The sequence below is a fragment of the Myotis myotis genome, unplaced genomic scaffold (assembly GCF_014108235.1).
Source record: "Myotis myotis isolate mMyoMyo1 unplaced genomic scaffold, mMyoMyo1.p scaffold_m19_p_1, whole genome shotgun sequence".
In the NCBI taxonomy this organism is placed as follows: Eukaryota; Metazoa; Chordata; class Mammalia; order Chiroptera; family Vespertilionidae; genus Myotis; species Myotis myotis.
This window is the reverse complement of record NW_023416313.1, coordinates 179,123,989-179,150,006: the sequence shown is the minus strand read 5'-3', so window position 1 is coordinate 179,150,006 and position 26,018 is coordinate 179,123,989. Positions and strand designations below refer to the sequence as shown.

At 37.7% G+C, this 26,018-nt stretch overlaps 1 protein-coding gene across 23 annotated transcripts in view; it reads left to right on the top strand.

Annotated features, from left to right (window-relative positions):
• The window catches only part of HERC1 (HECT and RLD domain containing E3 ubiquitin protein ligase family member 1), a 194,786-nt gene that overhangs the window by 23,345 nt on the left and 145,423 nt on the right, over positions 1 to 26,018 (top strand). For 19 of the 23 annotated variants that reach the window (XR_004966839.1, XM_036304098.1, XM_036304091.1 and 16 more), the window contains exons 1-4: positions 6,535 to 6,593; positions 9,554 to 9,702; positions 11,841 to 12,796; positions 21,236 to 21,331. Coding sequence is in view for 22 of the 23 variants with exons in the window: in XM_036304098.1 (XP_036159991.1) it covers positions 11,867 to 12,796; positions 21,236 to 21,331 (1,026 nt within the window). In the remaining variant the exon portion in view is untranslated. Of the gene's footprint in view, positions 1 to 903; positions 1,670 to 6,534; positions 6,594 to 9,553; positions 9,703 to 11,840; positions 12,797 to 21,235; positions 21,332 to 26,018 lie in introns of those variants that run through there. The other 4 variants (XM_036304113.1, XM_036304127.1, XM_036304119.1 and 1 more) reach the window with 4 other exon arrangements.

Sequence of the window (26,018 nt, the reverse complement as noted above, 5' to 3'; positions counted from 1 at the left end):
CAAAGGGCCGGGCCTTTCATATGCAAAAGCCTCCGTGCAGGGCTTGGGCTGGGCAGCCCCCCCCCCCCCCCCCCCCCCCCGTGGATCAACTGGGTGGGCAGAGCGAGCAGTATGGCTGCTCTCAGTCCTGTCCTCAGAGGCCCCAGCAATCGCTGTGTGTGCCTCCAAGAGAAAGCTGCCAGCGAGTTCCGACCGATTCCAGACAGTCCCGTTTCTCCCCGTATGAGTCTGGGTCCCAAGAGACTCGCCTGGAACTGGAGCTCAGAGCCTGAGACTCCCTCCTGATTGAAAAAGACAATCATGACCTCAGCCGCCAGCCCTCTCCGCATGCACCTCCGCACCTTTGTTTACTTCCTCACTGCACCTCCTCTGAGTCTCGGTACGCTTTTCTCTTTCCTTCTAGTTATAGAATTTCCACTCAGCCAGCCTTCCTGTGGTATTTTTGAAGTGGTTGTGCGAGACAGCAATCTCCGGTGTTTACCTATGCCGCCATCTTGGTTTCTCTGACTTAAGCTTTAGATGCTAGCAAATTAAAGGTTCTAAAGAAAGGGGGAGGAGATTTTTCTCTACAATGTATGGTGAGGACCACTGGCTTCTTTAAGCCTCTAGAAAATCTCCTTTTGTTGAACTCTATTGTCTGGCTCATCACCAATAGTCAGCTACAAATTGAAGTATCCTGCATGTGCTGACAGTTCTATTTGCATTTGTGCACTAATTGCATCTATTTGTGTAACAGGTTGTTGAACTTGACAAATTGATAACTTGGCTTTTCTCTTTTTGTTCCCAGGGACTCTTTTTTTATAAAGTGCATTGATGTTCTAAAATCTTATGGTTGGTAGCAGCCATTCTTTGTAATCATATTGAAAATAATAATTAAAAACATAGTAAATTTGCTTAAAGCTAGTTATCATCAACTTTTTGTACTAGAACATTGTGATGTAACAAGAGTTCAACAAGAGTTACTATATTTCTAATGTTATACTAACTTCCATGATGGAATATAAAAGAAGGAACTTAAAATAGTTCAGATTACTTCCCTTTGGGGGTTATATATTGAACAGTTAGAGACCATACAATGCAATACCTCACGTTATTTTTACAGTTTCAAAGTACTTCTCTGTAAGAGACATGGAAATTCCAAGATTAGACAGATTGTAGGTTAAGCTTATTAGAACAGATTTAAGTGGTACATGAAGGAAGTTTAGGATTTGCTAGGAAGAGAGGAAGAGGGGGTAGACATTCTAGGGGGTAGTAGAATGAGTAAGGCGGGAGTGAACATGTCCCAGCTGAAGGATGGTAAGGATTGGTAGGGATGCCTTCCTGAGAAGAACAGAGGGCGGCTGAGGAAAGAGCATGGGGTAAAGATTTGATTGGTTGGAAGAAACAGTTGCTTGTGAGCCTTGGAAAACAGAGTGAGGAATTTTCAGCCTAGGGAACTATATCACTCAGTATCCTGGCAGGAAATAAATGAACTAGTTATAGAGGTTTGGGTAGGATTAAGTAAAGCAACAAGGGATTGGAAGTTCCCAGGGCCTAGTGCTATCAGGAAGCCATTAATACTTTCAAGCCAGAGGGGGCAAGAACAAGAACACGGAAGCCTGATGAGAGCTGGAGCAATCGAAGCCAAACCAGTGGAGAGGACCTGTGGCTGTAGAGGGAAGGTTCCAAGGTGAGAAGAGGGAAGTAAGGACCCCAGTTTCTTTTTCTTCTCATCCTCTGATTTCCTGCTGTTGCCTTTTGTTGGCTTGATACAGTTGAAGGCCAAGGGAACTTGGGCTAGTGGTCAGCCTTAAAGGGCACAAAGCAGAGCATGGAAGGATAGAGATTAAGTATGGGAAGATTGAGGTTAAACAGAGAATGCCTAGCCCAGAACCCATTTAAAATTATTGTAAATTTGTAAGCAGAGGAATGTTATACTGAAAATGCTCTTTGGTACAGAAGATTTTGAGGGTCTAAAAAAAAATTACTTCAGGCAAAATTCTAATTTATAACAAAAAAGGCAGAATGCAATCTATTATCTGATTTATCTTCATACCTCATGGGGGACCTCCACAGCTTCTCAATTTTTAACCACTTCATGTGGGTGTGGGACCTACCTGTTCCTAGTCTCCATCCCTCCTATTTGTCTTCTGTATATCCTTAGTTATAGAACTTCAGTTCAGCTAGACTTCAGGTGGTTCTCAATGACGGTGTTCTATAATTTAGTGATAATTTTGATGTGGTTGTGAGCGGATGTGAATACTGAGTTTACCTGCTGAGCCCTTAATGTACCATTTAAAAAAAAAAATTCTCACCTGAGGATGTTTATTGATTTTTAGAGAGAGAGGAAAAGAGAAAGATGTGAGAGAGAAACATCGATTGCTTGCCTCCCGTACTTGCCGTGACCGGGGATCATGCTTGAAACCTAGGTATGTGCCCTGAGCAGGAATCTAACCTTGGAAGGTTAACATGGGTGGTGTGGGTGGGCAGGCTAAGTAGCCATTTCAGATGGTGATATCAGAAAAATTGAATTTATTTAAGGAAAAGGGTACAAGGGGATGGGATATCAAAGGGAAGGGCTGTACAGCACCAAGCCAAAGGGACATTGGGTAGATGATGGCAGCACCCAGGAGGTGGAGTTTCATTCTTTTTTTAAGTATATTTTTATTGATTTCAGCAAGGAAGGGAGATGGAGAGAAAGAAACATCAATGATGAGAGAGAATCATTGATTGGCTGCCTCCTGCACGCCCCTATTGGGGATCCAGGCTGCAGCCCGGTCATATGCCCTGACTGGGAATCAAACTGTGACTTCCTGGTTCATAGGTTGGTGCTAAACCACTGAGCCATGCTGGCTGGGCTAGAGTTTCATTCTTATATGCAGTCATTAGTGGGAAGCTTTTGTCTCCATTGGGTCTGGGGGCTGATTTGGTGGGCTTGGAATATGGATGGAATGCAGGTGTGTAATCAGGTGTCATCAGGACAGTTTCAATTCCTTATATGGTCTGATTCCTGGTGTCTAGCAAGTTTTTCCTGGCTTTGTCCTGTGGCGGAAAGCTTACAAATGGCCGTTAAGGATTATATTGCCCTATAGACCTAACAAACCCAAAACCTTTTGATGTATGGGACAATGCTCCAACCAACTGAACAACCAGGCCAGGGCCTTAACATGCTTTTTGAAGAATAAAAGTTTTAAATTTTGATGAAGTTCACTGTCTCAAATTTTTGAATCCAATTTAAGAAATCTTTGCCCAATTCAGTGTTGCTAAGATTTTTTCCTATATTTTTTATAGTTTAACTTTTACATTTGGGTCTGTGAACCAATTTGAGTTGATTTTTGTATATGTTATGAAATTAGGGTTAAGGTTCATTTTTTCCTATATGCATATCTAGTGTTCGAGCACCCTTTATTGAGATTATCTTTCCTGCAGTGAACTACCATGGCATCCTAGTTTAAAATCAATTGGCTATATATGTGTTGGGTCTATTTCTTGAATTTCGATTCTGTTCTGTTGACCTCTCTTGATATCAGTTTTGCTTACTCTAGCTTTATAATAATCCTTAAAGGCAGATACTGGAATTTCTCCAGCTTTGTTCTCTTTCAAAATTGTTTGCTTTTTCTCAGTTTTTTGCATGTCTGTCCTGAAAATTTCTGATGAGAACTTTGAAAAGTGTTTTGTTGTTGCTACCTGATTGTGATCATGTAATGTTACCTGGAGATCATGGCTAGGAGAAACAGATTTTATCATAGTACCAGGACTCTAAGAAAAAATTTTAATTTTTAATTTTTAAAAATTTAGAGTGATATAGAACATGTGAAACCACCGTGACAGTGATAAGAAGTAGCATGATTTATTCATTAAGAAGTTGGATGTCAGTCTGCTCTGATTTGAATCCTTACTCTCAGTTACTGGCATTTTGACCTTGGATTAAACTACTTAGCCTCTCTGTGTCTTTTTGTTTCCTTTCCTGGCAAATGGGAATAATAATAGTACCTATTTCATAGAATTGTTTTGATATTAAGATAACACATGTAAGTATTTAGCACTAGTGCCTGCCATATAGAAGATGCTCAAAGAATGTTAACTGCTAAGAAATGCTCAAATTAAACCTGGAAAGGAAAAAAAAAAAAAGGGAATTTTAACTGCTATTACTGTTCTCTTCACCTAGAGAATGTTAGAAACTTAATAATTCGATAAATTCTCTTGTAGGAAGTATTAAGTCTACACCTGTGCTTAAATCCTCCTTCTTTCTTCATTTATTTCAGTTTAGAAAGATAGTGATAGTGCTATTTGGTTTATTTTCCTGTCTTTTGGTAATTTTTCCAGTCCCACTTGTCATTGGTGAACTTGGTACTTTTTATGCAATTAAATTTGGATTTGTGCATTGGACCATGAGTGGAAAAAAGAATAATTGGCCTTTAGTGATAATAACCATACTGTAAATTCAAAACAAAACAAAACAGCTGCAGGTTTTTTTTTTCTTTGACAGTATTTAGCTGGTTTATTAGGATTGTGAGTTGGTGATTCGATTTTGATTCAATTTGATTAGTTTGATTTGATTTTGTCCGTAGTTCATTATTTGCTGAATAAGCGTGTCTGCTTCCTGGTTTTTTCAACTAGTTCTAATTATTATGTAGCAAAACTGCTTGACCAGTCACTATGATGAGGACTGACCACCAGGGGGCAGACACTCCGACTGGTAGGTTAGCTTGCTGCTTGGGTCTGGCCTATCAGGACTGGGTGAGACAGCCCCACTTGGCTCCAATCACTAGCCAGGCCAAGGGACCCCACCTGTGCATGAATTCGTGCACTGGGCCTCTAGTGTATGATAAAAAAAAACCAAAAAACCCCCCCACCTCATCACCTTGGGGATAGAGGGAATGTACCTTACCATAATGAAGGCCATATTTGACAAACCTACAGCTAACATCATATCTGTTAAAATGCTGAAATTTTTTCTTTAAAAATAGAAACTAGACAAGGATGTCTACTTTAACCACATTTATTCAACATAGTATTGGAACTCTTAGCCACATCAGAGAAGAAAAAGAAATAAAAGGCATCCAAGTTGGAAAGAAGTAAAATTGACATTATTTGCAGATGACATGATGCTATATATAGAGAACCCTAAAGAATTGACCATAAAACTGTTAGAACTAATAAATGAATTCAGTAAAGTAGCAGGATGTAAAATTAACATTCAGAAACTGGTTGCATTTTTATATAGGAATAATAAACTATCACAAAGAGAAACAAAGAAAAACAGTCCCAATTATAATTGCATCAAAAAGAATAAAATACTTAGGACTAAATTTAACTAAGGAGGTAAAAAAGACCTGTACTCAGAAAAGTATAAGACATTGAAGAAAGAAATTGCAAATGATACCAATAATTGGAAGACAATACCGGGCTCATGGATAGGAAGAATTAATATAGTTGAAATGTTCCTATTACCCAAAGCCACCAACAGATTCACTGCAATCTCTGTCAGAATACCAAAGCAATTTTCACAGAACTAGAACTAATATTCCATAAGTGTATATGTAAACATAAAAGACTCTAATTGCTAAAGCAATCTTGAGAAAGAACAAAGTTGGAGATATCATGCTACTGATATCAAACTATACTTCCAGACTGTAGTAATCAAAACAGCATGATACTGGCATAAAAACAGACACATAGGTCAATGGAACAGAATTTGGAGCCCAGAAATAAACCCATGCCTATATAGTCAATTAATATTTGACAAAGGAGGCAAGGACATACAATGAGGTTATAGACAGTTTATTTAATAGCTCATTTTGGGAAAACTAGATGATACATGCAAAAGAATGAAACTGGATCACTTTTTTGCACCACATACAAGAATAATCTCAAGATGGATTAAAGACTTAAATGTAAGGTCCGAAAACTTCTAGAAGAAAATGTAGTCAGTAAACTCTTCCACATTGTTATTAGTAATAGTTTTTTTGGATGTGTCTCCCTGACAAAGTAAACAAAAGAAAAACTACACAAATCAGACTACATCAAAGTAAAAAGTTTTGCACAACAAAGGAAACCATCAGTGTAACAAAAATAAAACCTAATGGGAGAAGATATTTGCCAGTGATACATTTGATAATGTGTTAATATCCAAAGTATATAAGGAACTCATACAACTTAACCAAAAATATAAACAATGCGATTAAAAAGTGGACAGAGGACCTGAATAGACATACAGATAGCCAATAGACATGAAAAGTTGCTCAATATCACTAATCATGAGGGAAGTACATTATGAGATGTCACCTCGCACCTGTCAGAACGGCTATCATCCATAAATCAACAAACAGCAACTGTTGGTCAGGATGTGGAGAAAGGGAACCCTTGGACACTTGATGGCATTGTAAATTGATATAACCACTATAGAAAATAGTATGGAGGTTCCTGAAAAAGTTAGAAGTAGAACTACCATATGACCCAGCAATTCCACTTTGGGTATTTATGTGAAGAAATCCAAAACACTAATTCAAAAAGATATATGTACCCTTATGTTTATTGCAACTTTATTTACAGTAGCCAAGATAAGGAAGCAACCTAAGTGTCCATCGATATGTGAATGGATAAAAGAAGAGGTAGGTGGTACATATGTAAAGTGGAATATTCCTCACCCGTAAAAAGGAATTAAATCTTGCCATTTTCAACAACATGGATGGACCTCTAGAGTATTATGCTAATTGGAAATAAGTCAGACAGAGAAAGACAAATAACATATGATTTTTGCATATATGTGGAATCTAAAAAATAAAATGAACAAACAAAACAGAAACAAACTCATAGATACAGAGAACAAATTGATGGTTGCCAGGTGAGAGGGAAGTTAGGGAGATTGATGAAAAATGTGAAGAGATTAAGAAGAAGGACTTGCCAGTTATAAAAATAGTCATGGGAATATAAGGCACAGCATAGGGAATATAATAAATACTATTGTAATAACTATATAGGGTGTCAGATGGATATGCAACTTATTGGAGGGACCACTTAATAAGTTATAAAAATGTCTAGTCACCATGTGATGTGGTACACCTGAAACTAATATAGTATTATATGTCTGCTGTAATTGAAAAAGAAAAATTAAATTGTTTCATGGTATTATTAACTAGCAGATTTTTATGATAATTTAAAGGATCTGAAATCTAGTAGGTAGGTGCTCAGTAAAGGTTTGTGAATTTTAAATTCTAATCTACTTTCAAATATTAAAATAATCTACCTTAGAAACTAAATTTATTCATATTTTAGTGCCTTTAATCATGTATAGAATGAAACATTTCTTAAAAATTGCATAAGATGCCCAGCTGGTGTGGTTCAGTGGTTGAGCATCAACTCATGAACCAGGAGGTCACGGTCAGGGCACATGCCTAGGTTTCAGGCTTGATGCCCAGCCAATCAATGATTTTCTCTCATTGATGTTTCTCTCTCTCTCCCTCTCCCTTCCTCTCTCAAATCAAAATATTTTTAAAAATTGCAATAATATGTGACTGTTAGAAAATGTATTTGTTGTTGAGTGGACTTAAGTGATGATTCCCTTTAGTTGTGGACTAAATTTAGTTTTTTAAAAATACGTAATCCTTCTGAGTTTACTGGTGGTTCAAATGGGCCAACAAATTATCTTCAGATTGATTTTAAACAGGGACTTTTGTCTACCAAATTATAGAAATGAACATAAGGTTTGAACAAAACCACAGTAAAAGGCAATTGTTAGTGACTAAGAAAATGGACCAGATTTTCTTTTCCCAGGGTTTTAAACTCTCTAGAGCAGAAACTTGTGCTTTAAGAACCTATTGCTATATCCTTAAGTGTTATAATTTGTGAGTGTTCATTAAATTTTTCAAGTAGGAAATGGATGATTACTCCTTTTTTTGTTGTTGTTCCAACTGCTGAAGTTGGGCTTGGAGATTGAGGGTGAAGGGAGGGAGAAATCCTAGCTATTCCAGGGTAGAAGTATGGCATCTTCTGATAATCTCCGTTTTATGTAGGTAAGTTATTTAACTTTTTAGTTTTAAATTCTCAGTTTTATGTAGGAAACATTATTTTATTTAAAAGCATGCCATATATTATGAAGTTAAAAGTCAAGATTGTAGGAATTTAAAGTAATTTCTTGCTTAAAATGGACTACTTAGTTTGGGATACCACTTACCTCCTGGAAGTGCACATTCAATCTACTCTGCTGTTAGGACTATTTCTGGGAAGAGATTTGAAAAGTCAGTAATATCTTCTGCATTTTTTCTGTTCTTTCCAGAAGTGATTAGAATGCAATAAGATCCAGTTTTGTATGTTTTCAGACATTTGGGTTTTATTTAAAATATAAATGCTTATAGTGTTTTAGAACTGGAAGGGACTTTGAAGATTATTTCATTTGAATCTCATTTTTTAGATAAGTCCGGGGAGTGTAAGTAGTTTTTCCCAAGGTCATTTCTTAAGTGTTATCATCTTAATTTCCTGATTCTATTCTAATATTTACTGAATCATACTTGCCTTCTTTGTAGCTAAAGTAGGAAGGAGGTTGACAAAGTGACTTAAGACATTAAGGTTTGAAAATGTTGGTTGGTTGAATATAAAGATATAAACTATGTGAATTTATTATATACAATCTTGGAGTTTCAGGGAAAATGAAAAAATAAATTAGTTATCAGTAAATGCAACTTGCCCCAACTTAACTGTTCCTGATAACAAGAACTACACTGAAAGTGGTTGATTAAATAAACAATTTTACTTTGTTTTTGAGCAGTTGTGGGACATCAACACTAGAGATGCTAGGATTTTTTGTTGTTAAAATGCTGTTTATAAAAACAAATCCATTATAAAGATATCTTGGCATTTTTATATCTCCTGAATTAAAATAATGTGACAGTGGTAATTGTTTTTTAAAGATTTTTTTTATTGATTTTTTTTTTTTTTTAAGAGAGAGAAACAAGGGAGAAAGAGCATCTATATGAGAGTGAAACATCCATCAGCTGCCTCCTGTACGCCCCCTAATGGGGATTGAGCTTGCAGCCCGCGCATGTGCCCTGACAGGTGATTGAACCACCAACCTTTCCATGAGCGGGATGACGCCCAATCACCTGAGCTACCTGACCAGGGTGATAACTTTTGATTATATAGAATTGTAATTGAAAACAATATGATCATAAAGCTTTTTTGTTTTTCCTTTTCTTGAGAAAAATTTTAAGACTGAAGAGACGTACAGAGAATAAAAAAGACCTTATGTTTTTTCTACCATCATTTAACAGGTGTTATAATTTTGTCACATTTATGTGACCATTTAAAAAAATGAAAGAATGGAAACATAACACAAAGTTATGTTCTCTTTGACACCTGCCATCCTCCTGGGCAATCACTATTATGAGTTTAGGGCTGGGGTGGTCCTTCTAAACTTAAAAAAAAAACTTTTATAATACATCTCTGCATATATGTGCAACCAATATATAGTAGAGATAGTAATAATGAACAATAGCAGTTTACATTTATTAAGTGTGCACTTTGTTTCAAGCAGTGATTCTAAGAATTTCATTTGTTATTCTCATTTAACCCTTAGGGTAACCGTAGAGGTTCTCTTATTACCCTCCCATTTACAGATAAGTAAATATAGCCATGGAGAAATTAATGCTAGCTCCAGGATGATTTGTTGAAGTTTGGTTCTGCCTTAGTAATTTTCTTCATTCTTTGTCCAGTTCTGCAAAAATGGTAACTATTTTTGTTTTGAAAACCTTGCCCTGAAGTTTGCCACCATCTTCCTATTTTCTGTTTCAACTATGTTCAGTGGCAATTGATCAGCTGGGTCATGATAGTGTGAAACCACCTTGGAGTTGGATTGTGGCTCTGGGACATGATTATGTAGAGCAAGATACTTTTGAGGTTTTTTTTATAAAATCTTTATTGTTGAAAGTATTACATATGTCCCCTATTTTCCCCCATTGACCCCTGAGTTTGGATTTTCATTTACTCTGTAATCAGCTACTTCACAGTGCTCTTGGTTTTTTTTTGTTGTTGTTTGTTTGTTTGTTTTAAATATGTTTTATTGATTTTTTACAGAGAGGAAGGGAGAGGAATAGAGAATTAGAAACATCTATGAGAGAGAAACATCGATCAGCTGCCTCCTGTACGCCCCCTACTGGGGATGTGCCTGCAACCAAAGTGCATGCCCTAACTGGAATTGAACCTGGGACCCTTGAGTCCGCAGGCCGATGCTCTATCCACTGAGCCAAACTGGTTCTGGCTTGTTTTTAATATTTAGGCAGATTCTCTGATGGGTTATCTAGGTATTTAATAATGTCACCTGCAAATAACAGTTTCTAGAATATATAATACTTATTTTTTTGTTTAATTTTATCATCAATAATAGTGGTGAAATGTGCACTCTTTGCTTGCATTTGACTCCAAGAGCAAGTGCTACTTGTGTTTTTCTTTTGTTTTGCAACTTTTATTCATTTAAAAAAGAAAATCTTTATTCTTGCCTTATTAGTAGATTTTTATTGGAAATGGATGTTGGATTTTATCAGATGCCTTTTTAACATTTCACAATATGACATGTGTTTGGTAATGTTAATAGATTTGCTTATGTTTCACCATCATATTTCTAGAATAAACCCCACTCACATTTCATGTGTTAATCTTTTAATATTTAAAATGTTAACTTTTAACCAGGGGATTTGTCAAGGGCGGGGGGAAGAAAGGAGACATATGTAATACTCTTTGTAATACTTTAAGCAATGAAACAATTAAAAAAAATAAAATGTTAACTTTTAAAACTTTCTAATATTTTAAATTTAATGTCTTAAAGTTAAAATTTTATTGTTAACTTTTAAAATTAACCACTTGCTATTATTTTAGTTGTGAATTTTTACAACCATCTTTATGGGGCAGTATTATAATTGTATTTTTTGTGCATTGTTGTGTGTTGTTATTGTTACTTTACTGATTACTTAAGAAGAGCTGAGACTCTTTCCTCATTGCCCTAATGCATTTAAAGTAGCTTAAGAATTGTTTTTTTTCTTGAAGGGATGAAAGATTTCTTTCTTAAACATTCAGAACTTGGTTTTTGTTGTTGTTCGTTCCTTTGAATCTCATTACTGATTTAATTCATTAGTATCCTAACTATATTATTCCAGCTCTCTAGTTCACTGTTAATTACTGTCAAATTTGTTTTTTGAAATGCATCCTTAATTGAGGAAGTATGAGATATCAGACACTGTGCTAGGTATAGATATCATTTTTGTCTCCCAAACCACCAGTTTTGACTCATTACAGATTATAGAACTAAAAGCAAATTCATTGACTCATTTTTTTTTCCACATTCTGAATTCAGTGTTCATTTTCTTTCTTTCTTTTTTTATATTTTTAATTCTCATCTGAGGATATGCTTTCATCGATTTCTAGAGAGAGAGGGAGGGAGAGGGAGAGAGAATGAGAAACATTGATGTGAGAGAGAAACATCGGTAGGTTGCCTCCTGTATGCACTTCAATCGGTATCTAACCTGCAACCTGGGTATGTGTCCTGGCTGGGAAACGAACCTGCAACCTTTGGTGCACTAGCCAACACTCCAACCATACCATCCAGGGCCATACCTCCAGGGCCAAATTTTTTAAATAATATTTTTATTTTGTAATAATTTTAGATTTACACAAAAGTTGCAAAAATAGTACAGAGTTCCCATATGTCCTTCACTCATCTTCTCCTATTATTATCTTATGTAACCATGGTACATTACTGTTAATTAGTCCAGACATTACTTGAAATCACTATTGTAATATAAGATAGAGTTAAAAACATTTTATGAATTATTAATACAAGTTTTTGACTGCTTTTTCTTCTCCCTTTACAGAACTAATGGCTAAAGAATAAATCAACATGGCAACTATGGTTCCACCAGTGAAACTGAAATGGCTTGAACACCTAAACAGTTCTTGGATTACAGAGGACAGTGAATCTATTGCTACAAGAGAAGGGGTTGCTGTTCTGTATTCTAAACTGGTCAGTAATAAGGAAGTAATACTTTTGCCCCAACAAGTTTTGTGTCTCAAAGGACCACAGTTGCCAGACTTTGAACGTGAGTCTCTTTCAAGTGATGAGCAGGACCACTATTTGGATGCCCTTCTTAGCAGCCAGCTAGCACTCGCGAAGATGGTTTGTTCCGATTCCCCATTTGCTGGGGCACTTCGAAAACGACTGCTTGTACTCCAGCGTGTTTTTTATGCACTTTCTAATAAATATCATGACAAGGGCAAAGTGAAACAGCAGCAGCATTCTCCAGAGAGCAGTTCTGGTTCAGCAGATGTCCATTCTGTTAGTGAACGTCCCCGGTCAAGCACGGATGCACTTATAGAAATGGGTGTTCGAACTGGTCTAAGTTTATTATTTGCACTTCTAAGACAAAGTTGGATGATGCCTGTGTCGGGACCTGGTCTCAGTCTTTGCAATGACGTTATTCATACTGCAATTGAAGTTGTCAGTTCTTTACCACCATTATCTTTAGCAAATGAAAGCAAGATTCCTCCAATGGGCTTGGACTGCTTATCACAAGTAACAACATTTCTTAAAGGAGTAACTATTCCCAATTCTGGGGCAGACACTTTAGGTCGAAGATTAGCTTCTGAGTTGCTGCTTGGTTTAGCAGCTCAACGAGGCTCTTTGAGATATCTACTTGAATGGATCGAAATGGCTTTAGGGGCTTCCGCAGTTGTAAATTCCATGGAGAAAAGCAAGTTACTATCAAGCCAGGAAGGAATGATCAGCTTTGACTGCTTTATGATGATATTAATGCAGATGAGGCGTTCTTTGGTATGTATTGTATAAGTCTCAACTTTAAAATTTTTATCTAATGATTTTGGGAAAAGTCCACCAAACTGTTAACATATTTGTGGTAATATTGAATGATTTGAGAGTTCTGATGATTGTTATTTAAATATTTTATGTACTTGGAGTGAAGAAACTTAGTTGATGTGAATATGTAATTCAAGGACAGGCTAGTTAGTTCAGTTAAGACCATTGCATCAGGAGTCAGGATTGTAGTTTTAGTTTTATGGCTACTTATGTGAACTTTGGAAGTTCATCTAATTCTTTGTGGTAAACTCATGTAAAATGAGTGTATTCATATAGTAAACTCATGTAAAATGAGTGTGGAGGTCTTTTGAAAAAACTCTCTAATTTTATCCTTCTCAATTTTTATTAAGCATTGTGCCAAGTGTTATTGTAGGCCCTAGGGATACAGCAGAGAAAAATACAGTTTCTGCTGCATGGAGCTAACAGCCTGGTAAGGGAATCAGACAGTCAATAAATAATTTCAGATAGTGAGAAATCCTAAGAATTAAAATTAGGGAGGTAAAGGGAGCCTGTCATACAAAATTATAGGCTCAGGGCAAAGAGTGGGGAGGGGAAAGCTATGCTATTAATATGGTCAGGGAAAGATGACCCTGAATTGTGACATTTGAGCAGAGACCTGAATGAAGGGGAGTGATGAGCTAATAAGCAAAGATCTGTGAAAAGAGTGTATTGTTCTTGGAGGAAATTAATTGCTTGACTATTATTATGAAACTAATCCTGGGTCCTGCTGGAGTGGCTCGGTTGGTTGAGTGAAGTCCTGTGCACTGAAGGATTGCCAGTTTCATTCCCAGTGGGGGCACATACCTGGGTTGTGGTTTGATCCTGGTTGGGTCATATGGAGGGCAACTGATCGATGTTTCTCACATACATGTTTCTCGCTTCCTCTCTTCCTCTTTCCCTCTCTCCTCCTCCCTCTCTTTAAGCACGTCCTCTGGTGAGGATTAAAAAAGAGAAACTAATACTGGGTACCACATTAAAGAACAAACAATAAATTAAAGTGTACTATGATCAATTTCAAGAATTTCTAAGACTAAAACATAATGCCTTTGTGAAAACCAAGAATAAAAATTCAAATTAAGAATACAAATTTAGCCCAGTCGGTGTGAATCATTGGTTGAGCACAGTCCCATGAACCAGGAAGTCACGGTTAGATCCCAGTCAGGGCACATGCCAGGGTTTCCAGCTCGATCCCCAGTAGGGGGGCGTGTAGGGGCAGCTGATCAACGATTCTCTCTCATCATTGATGTTTTTATCCTCTCCCTCTCCCTTCTTCTCTCTGAAATTAATAAGAAAACGTAAAAAATAATACAAATTTAGAATATAAAGACTGAAACATTTATAAACTTAATTTCAATTGGGTTACATGGATCAGTCTTTTGGTGTCCTTTATTACCAAATATCAATTAACAAATTCAGTTAAAATAACTAAAAATGCCACTTATAAATTATGTACGTATATTTCAAGACTCCCTCCCCCCTCCAAAAAAAGGTGGGAAGCTCTTAGATTAACAGGAATGTTTCATAAAAAACAATTGTGTTGAATTTGTTTTAAAACCAGAGCATTTAATTTTCACCTGGTTTACATTAAAATCAAGACAAAGAAAGCAAACAAAGTTCTTTGTTCAATATATGAAAGTGTTGACAGGGTCCTATGATCTTCACCTGAAGTGGAAACTGAGAGCGGGAGATGCAATAATTTAAGTAACAACATTTCTTAAAGGAGTAACTATTCCTTTAAGAAAAGTTTGAGGGAACACATGTGAGAGGCAATTAGGCCTTGTTCTGCTTTCTTATTCAATATTTAAACTCATTTACTTGCACATCTATTTTTTTAATTTTCTGATCTTAATACTTTCTGGTAACATTCTCTAAATTTACACTGTTTTCAAACATGTAATGCCATTTAATGACCTGAAATAATGTATCTATTCATGGGCATGTGTTAGTATTTCTGGGAGAGTTGCTGAATTTTTCATTTTACAGTCTATTTATTTTGCATTGCCTTGTTACAAAGAAAATATATTAATGATTGCACAATTTAGTTATCCTATATAATAAAAGCCTAATATGCAAATTGTCCACCCCACCAGGAGTTTGACCAGGAGTTCGACCAGGAAGTGGGGCTGGCTGGCCAACCACCCACAACCCCTCCCCCCAGCCAGCTCCTCCCCGGCTGGCGGCAGCAGGCAGCTGGGGAAGGGAGGCCCCGACTGGCAACCGGCAGCTGCTAGGGACCCTACTCGTGCACGAATTTTGTGCTCTGGGCCTCTAGTATGCTTATATGCTTGCTCATGGTGTATTTTCCTTCTTAAACAAAGTGCTAAATACCTTGAGTCAGAGGTTTCTTCCCTACCTTACTCTCTAAGGCCTTATCTACAATATTGCCCCTTACTGGGAAGAGGGTGCCCCAGGAAACTAGATTGCTTTCTTCAGTATCTGTTTAGTCTCATTGTCTTTGGGTTTGTATGCATATTTGGCTATTAGTTTAAATTGGCCCTAAAGCTTAAGAACTATTTATAGTAAATATATTTACCTACCCCAGTGGTTGGCAAACTCATTAGTCAACAGAGCCAAATATCAACAGTACAACGATTGAAATTTCTTTTCAGAGCCAAATTTTTTAAACTTAAACTATATAGGTAGGTACATTGTTATTAACTTAATTAGGGTACTCCTAAGGCTTAGGAAGAGCCACACTCAAGGGGCCAAAGAGCCGCATGTGGCTCGAGAGCCACAGTTTGCCAACCACAGACCTACCCAGTGTATTTTAATCTTTATTTAATTAACCTATAATAAACATTTTATTCCTTTTTGGCTTGTTTTATTTACTGCTTTCCAATACCTGCACTTAGGGAAGAGGCGAGGTAATCTTTGTTGAGTGCCTACTACCTACCAGGTGGTTTATGTGCACTGTCTCATTTATTTATCATGTTAATTTCTAAGATATTATTTATCCTTATCTTAAGGATGAAGAAACTGGCAATTATCCTAAATTTACACACCTACTTCTCAAAAGAACTAGAAGTATAATGTGTACTTTTGATTAAGCACTTATGGGCCAGGCACAGTGTTAACTAATTCCTACTATAACCCTGAATGTCTGTAAAGCCCATGTTTTTCCTGCCTCCCTCCTCCCCCCATATATGTTAAATCAATTTATTTATTTATTTCCCTATGAAGGCCTACCTTTTTTTTTTTTAAATGAGCTGAAAGCATTTCCTACTTCTTCTTCTTTTTTTTAATATATTGATTTTTTTTACAGAGAGGAAGGGAGAGGGATATAGAGTTAGAAACATCAATGAGAGAGAAACATCCATCAGCTGCCTCCTGCACACCCCCTACTGGGGATGTGCCCACAACCAAGGTTCATGCCCTTGACCGGAATTGAACCCAGGACCCTTCAGTCTGCAGGCCAATGCTCTATCCACTGAGCCAAACCGGTTAGGGCATGAAGCCTACCTTAAAGTAGACTGAAAATACATTGTTTATTTTATGGCTGGATTTCTAGTTTCTCTCCACTTGGTCTCTTTCATTCATGGGCAAAATGTCAAATACACCAAGTCAGAAAGGTGTCTTTACTCACCAAGACTGTACCCTATAATATAACCTCTTGTTAGGACAAGGACACCCCAGAAAACTAGATTGCTTTCCTCAGAATCCTGGATCTATTCTGGGGAAAGAATTTTGTTTTTGATTTAGTTTGGCTCTCCCAAAGTCACAACAGACCTACATTATATTGAATTTAATTAAATCTCAGATTGACTTTTTAGGGGAAAGACATGGTTATTTAATTGAATTTTATATTCAGTATTTTTTCTTACACAATAAGCAATAGAGTCCGATGCTCTTGGTCTCCAGAACCCATGCTTCTTACACTTTACAGTAGTGTCTGAGAACTCAGAAAATATCTAGAACCTCTCCTGGTACATTGGACCACAACTGAGCTGATCATCCCTGTCTTAAGTTTCTCTACCCCTAAAAACTGGGATAAAATTTGTCCCCAACCTAGATGTTAGAGGAAGAGACACTAACCATCAATTGAGTACTTGGCATAAGGATTAAAAAAATATAAGTTTAATCCATAAGTTGTATTTACTTGTGTGATTTTTAAATTCTGCTACCCATACACATAATAATTGTGTTTGAATGGGAGTGCACAAGATATTCATTAACTTAGATTTAAATAGAGAGTAGGGAAACAATGTCAGTGTACATCTGTGAATTCTAAAAAAATATCAATAAACACATTGGACTTTGCCATTAGGTGTTTACTGAGCACTATGTGCCAAATACTGTTAGGCACTGGGTTAAAAAAATGAATAAGCTTTGTAATGTCCATGCCCTCAGCCAGCTCGCAGTTTAAGGAAAGAGAGATACATGGACATTTCCAATTAATGATAATGGATTGTACTAGAAGTCTGTACAGGGAGAAGGTGGTGAGATACAGGAGGAGAGCTGGAGGGGAAGGGGCAGGAATTGACTTATGGTGGAGGAACCCCTGAGCTTAATTGAAAAGTAGGAAGAGTTTGGCTAAAAACATATGTGTCAGTGAGGGGACTGGAGAATTTTTTAGATGAGAGGACCAGATTTCACAAAGTGATAGTGTGGAAGAGCAAGCCCTGGGTGTATGGGGTAGAATGGGATGAAATGAGGCTGCCAAGCGAGGCAGGGCCTTGTATCCCTTGCTTCTTGATCCTGTGGCTTCTTGATCCATTGAACCAATTTTAAGTAGAGTAAAACCAGATAGCAAGAAAATAAATGTATTCCATCCAGTCTTGTGTTCTTGTCTTAATATCTTCTAAGGACAAATGTGAAAAAATAAAAGGTATTACATTATTTTTAATGGTAGGTATTTAAGAAGAAGGTAATTAAATGAAGACCTATGAAACCACTAGTTTGTTATTTTAATTTCTATTTTATCTCTGGACCATTGAACTTCCTATGGTATGTTGTAATATATATAGTTATACATTTAATGTACTATATTTTTCAAAATTTAATTTCTTTTAAAATGCCTAGGTATAGCCTTTTGTTGTTGTTTTTTTTATATTATGCAGTATGTTTACAAAACACATAAGAATTCTGTATACAATGGGTTTTAGAGATCTCTGTAATCCTAATTGACTGGGACTAGCCTCTCAACTATTTTGGGAAGAACAGAAAACAGTGACAGTCTCTGCAGACAATGTTTGAAGGATTTTATTGGTTTCTTATTTTTAAATCTAGTAAGAATTTATTAAAGACTCCCTGTATTTTCTCTTCTTTCTCAGTGTACATGGTGCAAAATGCAATTACTATTTACTATATGTTAGGAACTGTGTTAGGCGTGTTTTATACATAATTTCAGTTAATCCTCTCAACAGCTCTATATAATATAGGCATTATTTCTGTCTAAGGATAAGGGATCTTATCTTTCAACCACACAGTCAAAAAGTGATGGGAGTTTGGATTTAAACCCAGGTCTGTCTGTTATGAAAACTTTTATACAGTTTTTAACATTTTCCTCTATACTGTAGAAAAGCATAGAAAAGGTATTGATGGTACTGGTGCCAGCTCTTAGGAAGGTACAACATGCTGTTCCTCATCTGCTATTGGCTTGGTGATCACTAGAAGTGTTCTTTAAACAGTGGAGCCAAAGATTACAGTTTTTCCCAATTATGGAATTTGGAGAGGCTATGCCCCAAAGTATTTGCTAATATAGCAACACCTGGGATGTCTAAGGATTAATTAATTTTGAACACTCAGCTTCTGGTATGACTCCAGACCTACAAGTGGCTCTCTAAAGCCTTACCACTCAAAGTGTGAGCACTAGACAGCAGCATTGGCATCAACGGGGAGCTTGTTAAGAAATGCAGAATCTCAGGCTCCCATCTATATTTATTGAATTAGAATTTGTATTTTAACAAGCTCTCTAAATAATTCATTTCTATTTTAAAATTTGAGAAGTGCCACCTTAAACAATTAAAAAGAAAAGTTGTTTTGGTAGCCGCAGGTTTGTACCTGATGACCCAGTGATAAATTAAATAGCCAACATGTTCAATCAACTTATTAATCATGTTGATTAAAATAATTTGAATTGATAAAATCATGATCATTGAGTTGGGTGGGATCTTACTGGGCATCCAGGCCAAACACTTCCACAATGGAGGATATACTTTTCAATGGTATATCTGCCTTGTGATCTTCTAGAAGATAAATATTTTTATAATACACTGTCCTTTGAAACAAATGCCACTGATGAAAATTTCAAAATTATAGGATTGGCAAACCTGGCCTCTCGTGTTTTTATAATATAATATCCTTTGAAATAAATGCCACTGATGAAAATTTCAAAATTATAGGATTGGCAAATCAGAGAAAGAACTTGACATTTGTGATCTAAAGATTTAATAATATGTATGGGAATTTGAGGGAGCTATGAAGATTACGTTCATTTTCTGGTTTATGATTTTTCAATGAGAGAATGATTTCTAGTCATAGCCTTTGGATCCTATTGTGGAGAGTAGGCATTTAGTCCCAGAGAGGTACTATTGTTACCTGATTGGGTCTGGGCCTGGGGTAGGTCTCCGTTAGTGTGTAGATTCTTGACTTCATGTAGGAAAGATTTCACAATACGAGTCCAGGTGATTTTGAGAGTATGTTCATTAAAGCTGGAGACAGTGAAACAAAAGAAGGGCTTAAGGTAGGAAAAGCAATAGGAGAGGAAAAGTCAGAGAAAAGGGATCCTTGAAGACAGGTTCAGGGGGTCAGCCCAGATCAAGCTGCCATTGCCCACTGCTCCCCTGGTTGCAAGTCTTGCAGGGGCTCTTAGAGTTTAGGAGAAAAACAGCAGAGATACAAGGCCTGGGAGTGCTGTTGCCAGAGTGAGCTGTGGCTTTTTTGTCTTGAGGCTTTTTACCTCTCTGGCCTGCCGGAATTCTAGGGAAGGTCTCGGGGAGAGTCTTAACAGAATATTCATTAGCTTTTCAGGTGTGTCGTTCAGTATGTTGATTCACCAAAGTGTGCATATAGAGGGCTCAGGGGTTATTTTCTGGTTAGTTTCATTTTTAAAAGAACATCATTAAGAAGGTCATTGAAGAGGGCTGGGGACTGAGGCCCTTCTGTCCGAGGACAGTCTGGAACCGTGGTCAGCAAACTGCGGCTCATGAGCCACATGAGGCTCTTTGGCCCCTTGAGTGTGGCTCTTCCTAAGCCTTAGGAATACCCTAATTAAGTTAATAACAATGTACCTATCTATATAGTTTAAGTTTAAAAAATTTGGCTCTCAAAAGAAATTTCAATCGTCGTACTGTTGATATTTGGCTCTGTTGACTAATGAGTTTGCCGACCACTGGCTGGAATATGTAACCCATTTGCTCCTTAGTGTCCTTAGTTAGGGAAGATAAAACCTTGTGATTCATTAGCTAGCTGTACATTGCTCAGATTGTTTGGTCCTGTTTAATTATACTATCTTATTTTCCCTTATTCCACTTGTCAAGGAATCTCCTAGCTTTTTACTGTCCTTCCTCCAGCTGTACTAGAAAAAAAGATGCTTTGTTGCTGGTGTAGTCAGTTAGCTACATGAACTGACTTTAGGACCTTAGTTGTGCTGAAACTAAAAAGGGAGGGCCAGACTTCCTGCTCTGGTCAGGGTCATCACTCAAGTTGGCTATGTTCTACTTGCCTGTATCCTTGGGGGCAGTTGGGCAAGGCAGCCCCAGAGGAGTAGAATATTTCCTGGGATCTCATTTACTGCATTCTGAACACCCACAAAGAATGTGTAATTTGCAAAATTCTGCCTCTTTGATTGTTTTTGGCTCAAGCCCTGTGACCCTTAGAACAAATCACTATTTAATAAGGTCATCAGTGAGGGAGTGGCACTTAATTTATGGTTTCACTCTATAGCCACATCCTATATAATAAAAGGGTAATATGCAAATTGACCCTAACAGCAGAACAGCCACTGGACCAGTCACCATGAGGTGCACTGACCACCTCTTGGTCCCTTTCCCTGGCTGGCAGGCTCCGATTGCATGATGGCAACCTATGGCAGGGGTGGGGCTGGCGACTGGGCAGGAACAGTTGACCTCTTGGTCCCTTCCCCCTGGCCATCAGGCACCAATCACCCGATGGAGAACTGGTAACTAGGGATGGGTGGTGGTGGTGGGGGGGGCAGGGCTGGCTGCAGACAGCTGGGGAAGATGGCCTTGATCACAGGCCAGGCCTAGGGACTGTACCTGCGCACGAATTTCGTGTGCCAGGCCTCTAGTCTTTTATAACAGTTGATTTCATGACCTAATGTTCAGATTTGATCTTAATGCACATAATCATATAAACAGTTCTCAAATGATTTTGTGGACTATTTAAGTGATTTTAATACATATGTCTCTTTTCTTCCTCACAATGTTTTAATTATAGGGTTCATCTGCTGATCGGAGTCAGTGGAGGGAACCAACCAGAACATCTGATGGGTTGTGCTCGCTCTATGAGGCAGCTTTATGTCTCTTTGAAGAGGTAGGTAATAATCATGGCTTTTACATTACAAATTACTTTGTGTTAAAATGCTATTGCATGTATTTATCCCTTAAAAATTATCTGTTCTACCTCTGGAAAGGATGCAAAAGAAAATGACATCAATGGTTATCTCTAGAAAAGGGATCTGGGGTGTCTGGCATCAGGGATAGGGAACATATTTTTCAGCGTATACCCTTTTATTCATTTTGAATTTTGTATCATATGAAGATAACTGTAATTTTATCAAAAGTAAAACAGATATAGAAAGACATACAAACAAAAGTATAGTTTAATGATTTATCGTTTTTAAAAATCCTTCTAATCTGTATCCAGGTAAACGAATAAAACTTTATTCTTTCATGTCCTGGCCATAACCCTTTTCCTCCTCACTTAAGTATCCACTGACTTTTAGAGTACAGATGCTCCTCAACTTATGATTGGGTTACGTCCCAATAAACCCCTTGTAAGTTTAAAATATCATTTAGTCAAAAGTGCATTTAATACACGTAACCTACCAAGCATCATAGCCTAGCCTATGCTACTTTAAACATGTTCAGAACACTTATATCAACTTACAGTTAGGCATAATCATCTCACCCAAAGCCTATTTTATAGTAAAGTGTTGAATATCTCATGTAGTTTATTATGCATATCACTTCTGTACCATCTTAAAGTAAAAAAGTTTTAAATCAAGCCATTATAAATTGGAGACTGTTTGTAATCACTTCATTGCATTTCTTTATAGTTCTTTACAGGTGTACATCCTTAGACACTATGTGAAGTCTTGCCCATTATTGTGGACTATTTAAGTGATTTTAATACATATGTCTCTCTTCTTCCCCTGGCCATTGTGTGCTCAGTGGTTAGAGCTTCGGCTTGCGAACTGAAGGGTCTGTGCATGGGTTGCAGGTTCGATCCCCGGTCCTGTGTGGGCTCGTGTGGGAGGCAACCAATCTATGTATTTTTCTCACATCAATGCTTTTCTCCCCTCTTCACCCCCTTCCACTCTCTAAAAATCAATGGAAAAAATATTCTCGGGTAAGGATTAACAATAATAAAAAAAGTCTTGCACTGGCCAGAGTGGTTCAGTTGGTTGAGTGTCTTTCTGTGCAATAAAAGATCACCAGTTTGATTCCCTGCCGGGGCACATACTCAGGTTGTGGATTCGATCCCCAGTTAGGGGTGTGCCTGGGGAGCTGATTGATGTTTCTCTCTCATATCGATGTTTCTCTCCTTCCCTCTTTCTCTAAAATCAATTAGAAAAAAAATTTTTTTAAGTCTTAAATCTTTTTATCTATTGCTTCCCTCCATTTTTTTTTTTCTTTTTCTTTTCTTTCATTGTATTTGTTCGGAAACCTGGTTTTTTTTTTAGGCTGTAGAATTGCCTACAATCTGTATTTTGCTAATTACTCATAATGCAGTTCAGTAGGTCCTATGTATTTTCTGAAAGTTGACAGGTGGATCCAGAGCCTTTGGCAAAATTATATACATGGTGGTGTAATCTTCCATCAAGTTCTCTTTTTTTCGTGATATTAGCAGCCCTGATACTTCATGACTTATTCTATTAATTCATTTGTGGTTGCTTGCAAAATGGTGGTATTCTATCATTCCTCCTTCATTTACTAATTAGAATGTTTTCATAAAGAAATGATTCCTTTATTGACCACTTGGTTACTCTGCTATAGTTCATATAGAAAAGGCAGAATAAATGCTTGATTTTCCCCACCTGATTTTTTTATTAAACACTGATTTTTATTTTACTAGGTTTCAGTTTAATGACTCGATCTCCTGTCATCCTCCAAACTTGACCAATTGATTTCATTTGAAAAACATTATGAACTGATAGATTTAAACCTATTTGAGTTTCAGTCCATTGAATTATTATCTGTAGTGAAGCTTCTGTTGTTTCATCTTTGGCCTCTTCTCTCTATTGTTTTTGGGTAATGTTTTAAAAAAAAGGTTTCCCACTATGTTCCTCTTCCCAACTGTATCCTTCCTGTTGACGGTATTCTGTTAAATTTTTATTTCACTCCCAGTAGTTTCTCCTCAGTGTGGGTGCGCTGTCCTATAAGGGGATATCAATTTTAAGAGTTCACAAGAGCTAGATTGCTCTAAGTTTTAAACTTTTCATCATGGACCCCTTGTACTTTCTGCCATCAGGGAGAGCACAGCTCTTCTCAGTTGCAACTGCTATTCTTAGCTTCTTGGTTCACTGTTCTTTCCAGTGGCTACCTGATTGGTTGTTTTGGTTTCTTTCTTTCTTCCTTTTTTTTTTCTTTTCTTTTTTTCTGTTCTGAGGTCTGTCAGACACTCTGTTGCTTCCTCCTGCACAAATGTCATTACCACACAGATTTTATTTTGTGTTGGGTGGTGGTTTGTCTCCCCTACATATATTTGGAGTTATTGGAACTGCCCTTGTTGCCTAGTTTTGTTATGAATGCTAAGCATGGTTTTGGAGTTTTGATTTACAGAGAGAGTTGAAGGGAGGGAGAGAGACAGAGAAAGAGAAACATCAATGTGAGAGAGACACATCGATTGGTTGTCTCCCTTACGTGGGGCAGGAATCAAGCCTGCAACCGAGGTACGTGCCCTTGACTGGAATCAAACCCACAACCCTTCTGTCTGCAGACCGATGCTCTAACCACTGAGTGAATTTTGCCTTCTAGTTGCTCTGTGTAGTGATCCAGAAGGTTTAGAAAACTATGTTGCTCCTGCTATTGTTATCTTCCCTGAATCTTACCTACCTCCTAGTTGTTTTCAAAAAACACATTTCTAAGCTCTGTGAGTAGACTTTTTTCTGCCTCCCTTCTCTTGCTTTTGTGGGGGGATGGCTATGATTTTTCTTTTAAGTCATATTACAGTAATACTAGTGGCCCGGTGCACGAATTCGTGCACATTGAAAGGAAATTAATTAGAAGAAATATTTTAATATTGCTATTCACCCTTTCTCTATAATAGAAGTGGACCAAATTCACGATCGACAATGACAGATTGAAACATACGTGTGTGGTTGGCGTCAGTGAGAGCTTTATATGTATCGCGCATACACGAGTCAACGTTTATTTTTAAATTGCCAGTATGCATTATTTGTATCAGCCGGTTGGTCGGATGGTTGGACGGACGTACAGTCAGTCACTTAGCCTTTTTTATATATAGATATCTTTAGATGAAATATTCTAACCCACTTGGACCCACCATCCTTTTATCTCCAGCAAAATTTCAGATCTTTTATTAGGGACTGGCAGCTTTCCCTTATACATATTTTGTATGTTCTCAGAACTGTCCTCATTGTTCACTGGAAAATATTTGTCTAGACACATATTATTCCATTGTAGATACTATTTAAAGATTCTGACTTAAATTACTCTATTTCCTTTATGTAATGGGTTGGTAATCAAATATATTGACTATTGCAGATTTGTCTTTTATTGTTTCATTTGATTCAGGAAAAAAACTAAAAGGCAGACAACATATTGATAGCAGTCATAGTCAGAGTTAATATCTGTATTGTATGGAGTTCATACAAGTCAGTAAAATCTATTAAGCCCCAATAAATAAATAAATAATAAAAAATAGATGGAAAAACTTCAGTTCTATTGATAATAAGGAAATGTAAGGTTAAAATAATGCATCTTCTTTTACCCACTTAAGTTTGCACAAAAGAAAAAAGCACAATAATTATTATTGGTTTGGATGCAGTGAAAACTTGTACTCATATCACTCTATTTCTTGGTTAGGGTAACTGGGATGGCAGTCCTGGGTCCTTCAGTTTTGGTAGGGCTGGTAGGATGGGGAAGAAGCCTGGATTTTTAAAAAGCATTATGAATGGCAACAAACTTTACCATTATATTCAACACAAATGGTAAATAAGTCATGATTTTTATTATATGTATATACTAGGGGCCCAGTGCATGAATTCATGCACCTTGAAAGGAACTGTGGGCCGCGAGGCTACGGTGGGCATGGGGCAGGTCTTGGCCCATCCTCTGTGCCCCCATCCGGCCCCTCCTGCTGCAGCCCCTGGTCCCCTGTCTGCCGGCAGTCCTGCTCCCACCCGCTGACAGGGGGTGAAGCCCTCATGGGTGATTGGGGCTGGCAGCCGCCACTTGCACCTGCTGATGGTGCCAGCAGCGGGTGTGAGCGGCGGCTCCAGTGCCTGCAGCGGGTGCGAGCTGGTCTGTCACTAGCAGTGGGTGTGAGAGGTGGCTACTGGCCCTTATCGTCTCTCAGGAGCAGGGGAAGGTGGAGAAGCCCTGAGGGGTGACTGGGGTCAGCAGCCGCTGCTCACACCCGCTGATGGCGTAGAACATTTTGGGCCATCGTCAGGCGCCAGCAGCGGGTGCGAGCGGGGCCAGTGCAGGCAGCAGGTGTGAGCGCCAGGTGAGACCATGGCGCATGGGAGCAAAGAATTTTCAGTAACCACAAACACCCACCATGTTCCATGCACGCCCCCTGGTGGTTAGTGCATGTCATAGCGACCAGTTGTTCTGCCGTTCAGTCTATTTGCATATTAGCCTTTTATTATATAGGATTATATAGGATGTGTATACTGTATGTGTGTCTATTGAATTGCTCTGGACTATTACTGTTTTTAGGGTAGCCCTAGTGATATAATAATGTGCTGTTTTGGAAAGCAGTTTAGTATATAGTATGTGTCAAGAATCATAAGATTGTTATTATTTTTTTT